The sequence below is a fragment of the Theropithecus gelada genome, chromosome 5 (genome assembly GCF_003255815.1).
Source record: "Theropithecus gelada isolate Dixy chromosome 5, Tgel_1.0, whole genome shotgun sequence".
In the NCBI taxonomy this organism is placed as follows: Eukaryota; Metazoa; Chordata; class Mammalia; order Primates; family Cercopithecidae; genus Theropithecus; species Theropithecus gelada.
Genome location: NC_037672.1, coordinates 170,182,658 through 170,197,503, shown reverse-complemented (window position 1 = coordinate 170,197,503; position 14,846 = coordinate 170,182,658). Strand labels below are relative to the sequence as shown.

Genomic DNA, 14,846 nt, shown 5'->3' with positions numbered 1-14,846 from the left:
AAAGAGAGGATCCATCTACAGGGAATGTTGATTTGCCTTGGCACCATACCTCTGGTTTAGATCTACCTGAGGTAAACAGGACGGATAGCTCTTAAAGTGGAATAAAGGCTAGTTTCCATTTTCCTCCTCATATTCACATATTTCTATACATTTAAATCATGCAAACAAATTAACTCCATCTGTGTATGGCATCATCTTTATTTAGTAAGACTCATAGCAGACTATAAATATGCAAAGGAAATGTGCAGTCCATTGCACACACACCTCTCATCTCCCTTCCTGAAGTCCATGCCACTTGCTCCAGCTTCAGTGAAATAGAGACCAAGCAGAGATTTGACCTCTGTCAGGGCTGGAACTGCTTCTGGTTGTATTGACCTGCACTTTGCTGTGCCTACCTTCATATCAGGTGTGCATGTGTGGTTCTTCCAACACTGCTGTCATCAGCAGCCTTCCACTCACCTCCATTCTCTTGAAATACTCTTCCTTTAACTTCCATGATGACACTCTCCTAATTTTTCCCCTACTTCTTTGCCTACCTCTTGTCAGTTTCCTTCCCAGTTCTCAACCCAACCCTTAAATGATTCTGCTCTCAGTCCTATCATGAACTCTATAATCTATTCTAAGGGGCAGTACAGCATAATGGTGGGAAACAAAGACACTAGAAATACACTGCCAGGGTCTTGCCATTTTCTGGCTGTGTGTGTGATTTGGGGCAGGTTACCTGGCATCTCTGATGTTCCCCCCATTTATAAAATGGGACTAATAATAGTACCTACTTCATAGGGTTGGAAGGAGAGTGAACGAGTTCAGATGTGTGAAATGCCTGGCACACAGTAAGACCACAGTAAGTTCTTAGTGGTACAACCATGACTTCAGCTATCATTTAGTTGAATAACTCTATTAGTTATTTAGTTGAGATTATTTGATATTGAGTTGATTGGTTGATGAACTAATTCTCTAGACCAGGCTTTTTCCAAAGCTCCAGGTCTATTTAATCAATTGCCTACTAAACATTCTCAATTGTATTTAGGGTTCCTTAAACTCAACATTCACCAACTAACTCATTTCTATTTTCCCACTCCTCCAGCCAAAACTTTTGTATTCTTTTTCCTAGATGAATAACAGCTCTTCCTTTTATATTCTTTTTCTAGATGATTAACAGCACCATCGTCCAAAGACCTAAGCCTTTGAAAGTTAATAAAGTTTCCTATCTCTATGCTAAACATAAACACTTAATTGATCATCAAGTCTTTTCAGTTTTCCTTCCTATCTTCTCTTCTGGACTACAGCAACAGCCGGTATTCTCTGTCTTTAGTCTCCTTTCCTCCCGGGAAACCATCCTTGTTTCACACTGCAGTCAGGCTTTTCATCCTTTTTAATATGTTTTCATCATCTTTCCATTCATCTTCAGGATAAAATCCAATTTTTTTTAGCATGGCATATGAGGTACTTCACCAATTTGCTGCTGCTTATCTCTCAAATTTCATCTCCTACCATCTTTGAGTTTTAGCCAAATGAAACTACCTATAATCTCCAAAGGCGTCACCCTCTCTTTCACCTTCATGCCTTTGTAATTCAACCTGGAATGCCCTTTCCTCAATTGTCTGTCTAGATAATTTTAACTCCATTACAATATAATCTCTCTAATTCCCAGAACACCACTCCTAATCGAAATTTTTTAAAACCTAAAAGACAGTTAACAGATGTTAGAATTCCAGTATAGTTTGCTGAAAACAGAATAAAATTTATTTTGTGCCTTTATTTCTAAGATACAGAATACATTTCTTTTTTAGTCATCATTTTAGCTTACCATTGACTCGTAATGACTCTTTGGGTGAGAAATGGAAGGGGTGGAATGTGAATTGGAACATATCTTCTACCAAAAATTTGTAAGATATCTAGATGGCTAGGAAAACTGTGGAAAGGGAAGAGGTGCACAGCTAGCCATTCCCTCCTTTCCTCTTCTCTCTCTTTCTCTCTCTCTCTCACACACACACGCAGACACACACACACACACACACACTTTTCTTAAGGGAAAAATCACTCTGTGTTCTTTTAAAAATACCTCAGGTTTTATGTTTTATTGCTACCAGAGTCTGCCTCCCTGAGGTTCTTGTATAGACTAGTTATTTCCCTGTGTAAAGAAGCTGTTCAGTTCATTCTCGCCTGGTTTGGAACGAAATGAACACTTCCAAAGGAAGCAGTTCTTGCAGCCTCCTCATCTTCCACTCCCCTCCTCCCCGCAGTCCTGGCTGAAGCAGCGAGTCTGTCGATCCCAGGCCAGAGACAAGGCAGACAAAGGTTCATTTGTAAAGAAGCTCCTTCCAGCACCTCCTCTCTTCTCCTTTTGCTCAAACTCACCCAGTGAGTGTGAGCATTTAAGAAGCATCCTCTGCCAAGAAGACCAAAAGGAAAGAAGAAAAAGGTATGTAATTTTTTCTTTAAAAAAACATGTCAGTTGTTTTACTCCAAACTATTACTATAGATTAGAGCAGAAATGTATGTATGTGTTGAGTCAGAAGAAAAAGACAGAGATCCTCTGAGGAGATGGTGCAGGCACTTTGAAAAATATGATGCTTCCTAGTAGAAAGGCAAATAATCAGATTAAAAGAGAACAGAAAATGTGTATTTCTTGATGAGGAATGTCATTTCATTATAGGTTTAAAAAGAGGCAGATTCTTCACTGTCATTTATTGAATGCCCAAATTCACTCTGAATGTTGTCCCACACAACAGGACTTATCCCAGTCCTCAGAACTATGTGAGGATGATGAAGTATATAAGATTGTTTTAAATGCAGCAGCTGTATTACCTATACTACATGAAGTTAACTGCAACATCTAAGAAAGCCAATGTTTTTTGCTTTTAAAAATCCTGATTCCTGAAAAGAAACTGGTACAAATGTGGGACACAAAGAGGGAATTCATTGAATTCATCCTTGGTGTCCACTCTTGGAACACAACAGTGTCTGTACTGCTAATATAAAGAGAACACTTTTTCCCTCTGAGACTTAGAAAAATTCCCCTTTAAAATTCCTTAACTTAGTTACACAGGCTTTGAAAAGCTCTCCCAAATGCTGGTCCTTTTCTCCAGTGATGATGATTTACTGTGTCCAGGAAAAGAAGGAGAATGATGCAAGACTGAATATTAATATCATCTTCTGGCATGCTCTAAGAGCCTGATCACTTTTAGGGAGGATGTGGATTATGTTTTTCTATGGATGAAGTTATCTTAGATATTTAAGATGATATGTCTGTTTTAAGGATCCTTAAGCAGCTTATTCACTGTTTAATACTACTTCTGTTCTTTAACACATATTTTGGGAAATTTCACTTCAGGACTCAGTTCTTCTAACAAAAACATTTACTAAGGACTCAGTCATTCTAACAAAAACGTCTTCTAAGGCAGTTAATAAGAAAAAAAGAGAACTTTAAAAAAACAGTGATTTTCATCCTCCAAGAAAGATGAATGGAAAACATCACAGACTGGGCAGCAATTTTAATCTCTCCCAACTATAATTTTGATATTTCAAATGTCAAGTTCTGGGCTGGAGTTTTCATTTGCTTTTGCAGTTTTGCTTCTCTCTTGCTACTTTTTTGAAAGCAGTCCGAAAATGGACTGTCTTTTCTGTCTAATTCATCAACTCTGTTTCACGCCACTGCTCTTAATACCAGTTCCCAGAACTGACATCAGCTGCCTGTATGAGCATTTGCACCATAAATGTCTGAACACTTAAACTACATGGTCCTGTTAGTTTTGGCAATTAAATGAGATAATTTTTCTTTTTAAGTCTGCATTTAACTCCAGCCATTCAAAAGCTTGCTTGTGCTGAATGCCCAAAATTTGCAATTCCCTAGCAAAGGATGGTAGCAATGATTTATTGTTTAGTTGGAAATGTCTTGCTCATAATCCTGTATCCTCTGCAATGATCTATTAAAACTTACAACACTATTAGGATATAAATGGTATCATACATTTGGAACCATGTTAATTACATAAAATCGAATTTACGAAAACAATGGATAACTACCTAAGCTTCTCTTGCTCACTCCTTCTAATTTTTAGTATGTAACTTTGTTTTCTTTTGTAATTTGGGTGTACTCCAGGAGGAATTTTAAGTACATGTACCTCAACCGAAAAAGAAAAAAAAGACCAATTTGCTTCAAATTGGCCAAAATCATTTCACTTTTGTTACCACTTGAACATATATGGTTTTGATGGATTGCCAAGGATTAAGTTTCGTGTCCTTTAATGAAAACAACCACCAATGTATCCCAGGAACACACTGGGTCAGAAATTTTTCCATTTGCTAAATAATAGTTAAAGCTATTTATCTGTACTTAAGTACAGGAAGAACAGAATTCTGCATTTAAAACATGTAGTTTACTTTATTTTATTTATTTGAGATGGAGTCTGGCTCCGTCACCCAGGCTGGAGTGCAGTGGTGCAATCTCAGCTCACTGCAACCTCTGCCTTTGCGGTTCAAGTGATTCTCCTGCCTCAGCCTCCTGAGTAGCTGGGACTACAGGCGCACGACACCACTCCCAGCTAATATTTGTATTTTTAGTAGAGTCGAGGTTTTACCATGTTGGCGAAGATGGTCTCAATCTCTTGACCTCGTTATCTGCCCACCTCTGCCTCCCAAAGTGCTGGGATTACAGACGTGAGCCATTGTGCCTGGCCAAAACATGTAATGTATAATGCGTTCTCACACACACACACACACACACACACACACTCACACACACAACTACCAGTAGGTACTTGCCAGGTGTGGAACTTTCCATTGTAGTATGTGACTGAGACTGCGGCAAAAAAAACAAAAAACAAACAAACAAACAAAAAAAACAATTTTATGCTCTGGCATGAAAATAGAAGAGGTATGTGGTATGACAATTTACCTACTTATTTTTCCAGAAATTTATTTGTTCATTTCACTGAAGGAAATTTTTTGAACACTTACTGTGAGCTCAGCATTGAAGCAGATACTCTTCTTCAATACAAAAGAAGTAGAAGTTACAATACTTGCTGACTTGATGTTAGCATCTCTTCTTCCAGTCCTCTGAATATTGAATTTCCCTAGCCTCAGCCCTTTGCCTCATCTCTTCTGGGTCTACCCTTACTGCCCTGCCAGACCCATAGCTATAGATACTATCAATAAATATCCTGATTGCACTCAAATTTGTATTTCCAGCCCTGATCTTTAGACTCACATTCAACTGCCTATTCAACATCTTCACTTGGATATCTAATAGGCATCTCAAACCTAACTTGTCTAAAAACTCATTCCTGGATTCCTGCCAAAATTGGCTCCTTCCAATTCTTCCTCAGTTGAACAAATGGCAACACCATTCAAGCCAAAAACCCAAGAATCATCCTTGATTCTTTCCCTCTTGCCTCATATCTCCCATCGGTTCTCACCAAAAGTCTCTTTTCTTCTATTTCCAATCTTGTCCCACCACAATACATCTTCACAGACCAGCCAGGGATTTTTTAAAAAGGCATAAATCAGATCATGCTACTGTTCTCTCAAAATCTTCCAATGGCTTCTTAATATACCCAATACAATCTGAACTCTTTACATATCTTCTAGGCCCTTTATGATTGTTCCCAATCTTCCTTCTTGGCTATAGGTAAATTCACATAATAACCAATTCACTAAATAATTAATCAGCTTTCTGAATTTCCCACTCCCCATATTCAATTGTAGTCATGTTCTCCAAATGGTTAACCAGCTTATAAAAATGTCGACAATGACAAGGCATTATTTATTCAAATTCACAGTTCTTGTAGGACAGATTATACGTAAGTGCTTTGGGAACATAGAGCAAAGGAGCTATGAGAGTAGTATTGTCTGGAATCAGGGAAGGATTCTTAGAAGATATGAGTGTGAGGTTTGTCCTTCATGGATGCTTTGGTCAGAAATTAATACCAAGGGAAGGGGTGAGAAGGAACAACAAGGCAGAGACACATACATAGGATTAAAGAGATGAGTGGCTTGACTGCCTGGCTAGCTGAACAGGAATGAATGATAGATGTGGAGACAAAGTGAAAGGAAGGCCTTAGGTTAGTTCTAAGAAGTCCACATATTCTTTTAGACAACATAAAATCTCTGTAGGCTCTTGCCTAGAATAAAAAATATGTTTTTGGAAAAGCATTCATTTTCAAGTATGCGCCAAGCATTGTATTAGCCACTGGTGTATGGTAATGAACAAAATAAATTGTTGTCGTGGAGCCTTTGGTCTAATGAGAATGACAGACATAAAATGAGTAAATTCACAAATATATAATTTAAATTGTGATAAATATCTTAAGGAAAAGAAAAGGGCACTATGAAAGAATAAGGTTGAAACTACCTTAGATTGAAAGGCCGTGGAAGGAATGACATTTAAACTGAGACCTAAAAGTCAAAACAGCCAAAAAAAGAACATTCCTGGTAGAGAGAGCAACATATAGAAAGACCATAATAGAAGAAAAAGGTTTCCTTTTAATTATAGGAAATACTCTATACATCTTGATTGTTAAATGCAACAAAATAGCATAAGAAAATATGAAACTCATTGACAAAGATAAGTGTATATACACATACTGACTACTATATTACTAAAATGGTGGTGGTTAAATTCCATTTAATTCTAGCATAAAAGTTAAAAGACAAAAGTATTAAAATAACTATAATTTAAAATATGTTTGTGGATACCCAATATAAATAGATGTAAATTGTGACATCAATAACATAGTGTGGTGAGAGAGAATTAAAAGAGTAGAGTTTTTGTATGTGATTGAAGTTAAGTTGTTATCACCTCAAAACAGACTTATAATTATAAATTTTTTTTTTTTTTTTTTTTTTTGAGATGGAGTCTCTCTCTGTCACCCAGGCTGGAGTGCAGTGGCGCTGATCTCAGCTCACTACAACCTCTACCTCCTGGGTTCAAGCGATTCTCCTGCCTCAGCTTCCCCAGTAGCTGGGGCTACAGGCGCCCGCCACCACACCCAGCTAATTTTTGTATTTTTAGTAGAGAAGGGGTTTCACCGTGTTAGCCAGGATGTTCTCAATCTCCTGACCTCGTGATCCGCCTGCCTCGGCCTCCCAAAGTGCTAGGATTACAGGTGTTAGCCACTGCGCCCGGCCAATTATAAAATATTTTATGTAAGCCTCATGGTAACCACAATGGAAATACCTATAGCAGTTTACACAAAAGAGAAAGGAATCAAAGCGTATCAGGAAAAGGAGAAGAAGAAGAAGAAGGAAGAGGGGGGGGGGAAGAGGAGGGAGGAGGAAGGAGGAAGGAGGAGAAGAAAACAACAACCAACAAAACACAAAGGAAGACAAGGCAGGGGAAAAAGCACCAAAGAACTACAAGACAACTAGAAACAATAAGCTAAATGGCAATAGTAAATTCTTCCCTATCAATAATTACTTTAAGTGTAAATGGATTAAACTCTCCAATCAAAAGACTTAGGGTTGCTGAAAGAAAAAAAAACAATATATAACTATATGATTTCTGCAAGTGACTTACTTAACATTTAAGGACACACACAAGCTGAAAGTAAAGAAATGAAAAAAGATATTCCATGCATATGGTAACTGAAAGAAAGCAGAGTGGACTATTTTATATCTGACAAAATAGACTATAAGTAGAAAACTGTCACAAGAGACAAAGAAGAAAATATAATGATGAAAGGGTCAACCCACCAGCAAGCTGTAACAATTATATACACACCTAACATCAGAGCACATAAATATATAAAACAAATGTTGACCGAACTAAAATAAGAAACAGACAGCAACACAGTAATAGTAGGAAACTTCAATACTCCACTTTTAGTAATGGATAGAATAACCAGACAGAAAATCAACAAAGAAAGAGTGGACTTCAACACCAGTATAGATCAAATGGACCTAACAGACATATATAGAACATTCAGGTCAACAGCAGAAGAATACACATTCTTCTCAAGTACATACAGAAAATTCTCCATGATCGATCATATTCGGTCACTTAAACCATGACCTACAAAAAGCCCATTGGAAGATATTATTTATATATGCTGGATTGTGATGCACTGTAACACTACAATGTCTTGCTCCATTAAATCTGAAAATATATAAAATGAAGTAGATCTCATTTTAGACTTTTCTTTCACTAATGTTTGGAGGTAGGAATTAAATTGGATATTGATAATTCTAAGGAAATATACAGCCAAAGCCAAAAATGGCTAACTCAAATTAGAATGTGAGACAAAGAAAATCTGAAAACTTAGGAGTATGAAGAAATACTTTGTTTCTAATCTAGAGGGAAAAAAAAAGCAATAAATGTATTTATTTAAAAATCAATGATCTTATCTAAAATGATTTACCTTTAAAATATACCTAATCACTAAAAACTTCATACCAAAAATTTCCATTCCACAATACTGTTTTCTTTTCTTTTCTTTTTTTCTGAGACGGAGTCTCGCTCTGTTGCGCAGGCTGGAGTGCAGTGGCTTGATCTCGGCTCACTGAAACTTCTGTCTCCCAGGTTCAAGCCATTCTCAAGTAGCTGGGATTACAGGCGCACGCCACCATGCGTGGCTAATTTTTGTATATTTAGTAGAGACAGGGTTTCGCCATGTTGGGCAGGCTGGTTTTGAACTCCTGACCTCAGGTGATCTGCTGGCGTCGGTCTCCCAAAGTGCTGGGATTACAGGTATGAGCCACCACGTCTGGCTATTCTACAATATTGTTTTCTTTCCAAGTACAATATCCAAAGAGAAATATCCTCTATCTGTTTTCCCTCTTTCCAAGGAGGGAAAGATACTTTGGCACCTGTTAACGAGATAAAATCTGAATGGCTCTAGATTCTAATTCTGGTTCCTCCACTATTTTGCTATTCTTCCTTTACTACGATAGTCTCCATTTTCTTCACATCTAATATAGAAACCAGAGAAGTCTAATTAGATAGATACTTAATATTCTATAGTTCTATGCAAATCCTGTACTTGAAAAATTATCTCCTAGAAGAGAAATTAGAATTGTTGGTATGACTTCAGGGTTCAAACTAGGATTGGTGGGTGGAAGCTACAGAAAAATATTTTACAATAAGGGAAATGTTAGAAATGTATCAATGGGATATGTTGACTTAGTCAATAATGAGTTCCCCATCATGGTAGGGGTTCATGGTAGGCTAGATAATTATAAGGCAGGAATTCAAGCCTTCGTTTTCAAGTGCAGCTAAGATGAAGTCATCTATGTGGGATAAAAATCCAAACGTTACTAAAAATTTGCAACAATGGGTACTAAAATACTTCTGGAAGTTAAAAAACAATCAAACTATAAATATATGTGTATACTATCATCTGTCATTATCAACATAAATGAGTTTTTTGTTTCTGTCAGGAGGGGACCCAGCTTCTTTGACAATGTTGTTAGGATGTAAGATAATGTAAGGTAAAGAACCACTGTATTCAATTATGTTATTTGTTCTAGAAATTTGCCTGAGTTTATACCACCTTAAAAAGCAGGTGTTCTCTACTGAATGTTCAAAATATATATGGCTTTGGGTACTTCTTAAATGCAGATTTCAGCTCTCACCAACACTTCCTCCCTGCCTACAGCATGTGTGTGACTGTGTGTGTGTATGTGTGTGTGTATCAAGGTCTCACTCTGCCACCCCCAGTAGAGCAGTGGCACAATCATGGTTCACTGCAGCCTCAGACTCCTGGGCTCAAGTGATCCGGAGTAGCTGGCAGGACTACAGGCACATGCCAGCATGCCTGGCTAATTTTTTAATTTTTTGTAGAGACAGGGTCTCACTATGTTGCTCAGACTGGTCTCAAACTCCTGGGCTCAAGCAATCCTTGTACACCAGCCTCCCATGCTGAGATTACAGGCATGAGCCACTGTGCCTGGCCCAGAAGCCTCAGAATTTGATTTTTAACAAATATTCCAAATGGTTTTTTATCATACATGGTCATAAAACTACACTTTGAGAAACACAAACAGGATTGTAGAAAAGGCCAACTCCCATTCTTTCTAGCCAAGAGTTTATAAGCATGCTACAGAACTTCATTCAGATGAATTCTATCTTTAAAAAACAAACATTGACACATTTTGGTCTTTCTTCTATTTTAGGGCCAAAAGCCAAAATGAAATTGATGGTACTTGTTTTCACCATTGGGCTAACTTTGCTGCTAGAAGTTCAAGCCATGCCTACAAATCGACTCTCTTGCTACAGAAAGATACTAAAAGATCGCAACTGTCACAACCTTCCGGAAGGAGTAGCTGACCTGACAGAGATTGATGTCAATGTCCAGGATCATTTCTGGGATGGGAAGGGATGTGAGATGATCTGTTACTGCAACTTCAGTGAACTGCTCTGCTGCCCAAAGTAAGGAAATGAAATCACAAAGTGTATTGCCCAGAAATGTATGTAGAACAACTTTTAGCTACATCTTCGTAATAGGTTTGCTGAAATTAATAACCCTTTTAGTAAAATCCTGTTCAAATCCCAGCTCTTTTCTAGAATAATCATTATTGTGTAAAGAACTAAATGCTTTCATTTAAATGAAAGTTCAAAGGGAATTTAGCTGAGTTTAATAAAAGTAAATAAAATCCAGAAAATAATACTTCAATCTATTAAATTCTAAACTCCCCATCTGATTTTTACCACACACACACACACAAATCTACCAGTAGCAGAAGTTAAGCTCAAGGTTGAAATCTTAAACCAACTTGAAAACCAATAAAAGGTTTTAGATAACAGATCCCAGTGAGGCTGGGCCCGGTGGCTCATGCCTGTAATCCCAGCACTTTGGGAGGCTGAGTTGGGCAGATCACCTGAGATCAGGAGTTCGAGAACAGCCTGGCCAACATGGTGAAACCCCGTTTCTCCTAAAAATACAAAATTAGCTGGGCGTGGTGGCACGTGCCTGTAATCCCAGCTACTCAGGAAGCTGAGGCAGGAGAATCGCTTGAACCTGGAAGGCTGAGGTTGCAGTGAGCCGAGATCGCACCATTGCACTCCAGCCTGGCAACAAGAGTGAAACTCCATCTCAAAAAACAAAACAAAACAAAACAAAAACTCAATGAATGGATCAATTCACTGAACAGAAAAGTTTAGTAATGATCAAAAATAAATTTCTAGTTCTATGTATAAGTTAACCAGAAATGAACTAGATAGAAGTTCAAGACAATTTATCTACCATTATTTTCTACTTATATTTTAAGTATAAATATTTATTGATTTATTTACTATCGTTTTGTACTTAAAATACAAGCATACATGGTGAAACCCCGTCTCTATAAAAATACAAAAAAAAAAAATTAGCCAGGCATGGTGGCACACACCTGTAATCCCAGCTACTTGGTAGGCTGAGACAGGAGAATCACTTGAACCCAGGAGGAGGAGGTTGCAGTGAGCCTAGATCATGCCATCGCACTCCAGCCTGGGTGACAAAGCAAGACTTAACCTCAACAACAACAACAACAAAAAAGGTGTAAAATGATGGTAGACAAATTAATAAATATTTTTAGTTCTTGATTTTAAAATCATTTCCCCCTGGTTATTGAAGAATCTTTCAAATCCCATGATCTTGGATATTTCATACTGAAATTAGCTTTTTCAAATTACTTTCAACAGATGTCATCATATTTTCATCCTTCTAAGAAATCTGTGAAATAGAAAAGGTAGATATAACCATCTTACCAAGGAAAGGTGCAGAGAGTTGAAATGACCAGTACTATCCCACATAACTAGCTAATATCAACACTGAGATTAGAACCCATGTGTTCTGATTCAGAACAGATTTTTCATCTACCAAGCCAGCTGGTTCTCAAAGTGTGGTTCCCAGAACAGCAACTTCAGCATCACCTGAGTTTTAAAAATTGCATATCCATCCTTGGACTCCACCCCAGACTTACTAAATCGAAACTCTGGAGGTAGGACTCAGCAATTATGTTTTTTGTTTTTTGTTTTTTTGAGATGGAGTCTCGTTCTGTTGCTCAGGTTAGAGTACAGTGGCGCGATCTCGGCTCACTGCAAGCTCTGCCTCTCGGGTTCACGCCATTCTCCTGCCTCAGCTTCCCGAGTAGCTGGGACTACAGGCGCCTGCCACCATGCCCAGATAATTTTTTTTTTTTTGTATTTTTTCAGTAGAGATGGGGTTTCACTGTGTTAGCCAGGATGGTCTTGATCTCCTGACCTCGTGATTCGCCGGCCTCAGCCTCTCAAAGTGCTGGGATTACAGGTGTGAGCCACCGCACCGGGCTGGGACCCAGCAATTATGCTTTAACAAACCTGCCAGGTGATTCTAATGCATAGTAAAGTTTAAGAATCACTGCACTAAACAATGATGCCAAGAACTTGACTTAATTAATCTCATGAAGTGACAATTTTTCCTGTACTACATAAATGAAATGCCAAATAATATTAAAATGCCATGTTTGCTTTTTTTGTATGACTTGAAAACAGTTTACTGAAATGGACTTACATTTATATTATAATATAATTTTGCGATTATCTCTGTTAATGGATGAGAACAGCAGTGTAGATGTACTTGATTTTGGGAAAATCAAAGAGAAATACTACTAAGTATATTTCTAATAAGCCATAATTATAATATCACTTTGCATTTGTATATAATTTTGTATTATTCCATGCATTTTTATATATTACTTTATGTGATCTTTTCAGCCAGGGAAAGTTGAGTAGCTTTGTAACATTTCTCCTTTCCCCATAAAACCTAGAAATTTATTTAATAAACAAGAAATGTTGAATCTTCTGTTTCCTAACTGCAGATTTAAACGTCATGGCCTCTCCCCATATAAGAGACATGAAATTGTATACATGGCCATAAAGTTTTGAAATTACCTAATATTTCTTTTTCTTCATAGATAAACGATAGCATGATATCAATGGCAAATGGGAGGAAGTAGACAAATCAATAACCTTCTTGGTCTTTGTTGCTTCTGTGGCAAGTCCTCCCATACATCTCTTTACATTTTAGTCACCTAAAAAGAATAATCATAATTGAAATCCTGGAAATCACTGTCTATTTTTAACCTAGAAAAGACTGACTAATATCTTAGCCTTAAGGTGAATTTAATTGATGCTCTACTTTCTTTCAGAGACGTCTTCTTTGGACCAAAGATCTCTTTCGTGATTCCTTGCAACATTCACTGAGAATCTTCATGTATTCTGGAGAACACCATCCCTGATTTCCCACAAACTGCACTACATCAGTATAACTGCATTTTTAGTTTCTATATAGTGCAATAAAGCATAGATTCTATAAATTCTTACTTGTCTAAGACAAGTAAATCTGTGTTAAACAAGTAGTAATAAAAGATAATGCAGTCTAATTTTTCTCTGTGGACATTGTTGGCATTGGTTAAAAATTTTGCCTAGAAATGTAATCTATGAGGTGTTCATTATACTCAGTTAGAGAGTTCTGCCCCCGAGATGAAGAGTCATAGGCATGGCTCAAGGATAGAAAATACTTTCAGTCCTTAGTTGACAGTTACTAACCATGCATTGAAAGAACCAAGTATAAGTTGAGATTCTTGGAAGGGAGGTAGAAATTTTCTAGTAAGAAGGAAAAAGAGACCAGCCTGGGCAATATAGTGAGACCCCCTCTTTACAAAAAAATTTAAAAATTAGCAGGTTGTGGGTGCCCACACCTGTAGTTCTAGTTACTCAAGAGGGTCATTTGAATTTAGGAGTTTGAGTCTGCAGTGAGCTATGATTGTCCTACTGCACTCTAGCCTGGGTGACAGAGCAAGACCCTGTCTCAAAAAAAAAAAGGAAAAGGGAGGAAAAGGAAAAAGCGAACAATATTTGAGCAAATATTATGTATGCTAATAACTTTAAGTACATTTCAGGCTGGGACTGGTGGCTAATGCCTGTAATCCTAGCATTTTGGGAGGCCAAGGTGGGAAGATCACTTGAGCCTAGGAGTTTGAGACCAGCCTGGGCAACACAGTGAGATCCTGTCTTTACAAAAAAATTTAAAAATTAGCCGAGCATGGCAGCATGCACCTGTAGTCCCAGCTATTTGGGAGGCTGAAGTGGGAGGATCACTCAAGCCCAGAAATTCAAGGCTGCAGTGAGCTAAGATGATGCCACTGAACTCTACCATGGAACCACAGAGTAAGACTCTGTCTCAAACAAACAAATAAACAAAAACCAAGAACTTTAAGAACATTTCATTTTACTCTCTTAAAAAATGACAACAAAAGCCTTTAAGGTAAATGTTCTCAGCCCCATTTTTCAGCTGCTAACTCAAATTTAAGATATTTGCTAAAAATCAAGGCAGATTTTTCAAAAGACTTCCAATTCCAAAGCCCATATGTCACACACAGATGTATCCTTAAAACCATGATACATTTCCTAAAGTGTCCATTTTTGCTTGAGAATAACAAAACACACATTAAAAGAAACATAATGGATGAGAATTTAAAAGTCTCATAAATTTTAAAAGTAAATAAAACTGGCAAATTCAAAGGTATTTTCTGATTGTTAGAGGAGACAGCTTTGGATTATGGCCCCATATCTTAAGAGGTATGTGACTCATATTGACCGTCAGAGGTAATGTCAGAAAGTCTTTCATGTTATAAAAATGTATTCAATGCCTGCTAAGTGCCAGACATTATTAAAATCTGGGATATAGTAATGAATAAAATGGACTTATCCGCTTGGAACTTGTGCTCTAACAAAGGTGTGATTGTTATATACAAATAATTATTTATAAATATGAAGCCTGCTACAGAGAAGTATAGGGCGCTATACAAAGTATTGTGGGGAAAAGTTTGAGAAACACCATACCACACAGGCAATCTGGGAGATATAATTTTGTGAATAAAAGTGA

At 37.4% G+C, this 14,846-nt stretch overlaps 1 protein-coding gene across 1 annotated transcript; it reads left to right on the top strand.

The window, feature by feature from the left end:
• The first annotated feature begins 1,954 nt into the window (after positions 1–1,954).
• SCRG1 (stimulator of chondrogenesis 1) lies at positions 1,955–13,341 on the top strand. The gene is made up of 3 exons (XM_025385748.1): positions 1,955–2,425; positions 10,114–10,369; positions 13,108–13,341. The coding sequence occupies exons 2-3, from the start codon at positions 10,128–10,130 to the stop codon at positions 13,160–13,162; spliced, it is 297 nt and encodes a 98-aa protein (XP_025241533.1). The 5' UTR covers positions 1,955–2,425; positions 10,114–10,127; the 3' UTR covers positions 13,163–13,341.
• Positions 13,342–14,846: the final 1,505 nt, after the last annotated feature.

Bases quoted from the DNA above. Each gene is read 5' to 3' on its own strand.
- SCRG1 (XM_025385748.1), top strand. From the start codon at position 10,128: ATGAAATTGATGGTACTTGTTTTCACCATTGGGCTAACTTTGCTGCTA. The intron at 10,370-13,107 runs GTAAGGAAATGA...ACTTTCTTTCAG, and splicing joins GAACTGCTCTGCTGCCCAAA to AGACGTCTTCTTTGGACCAA.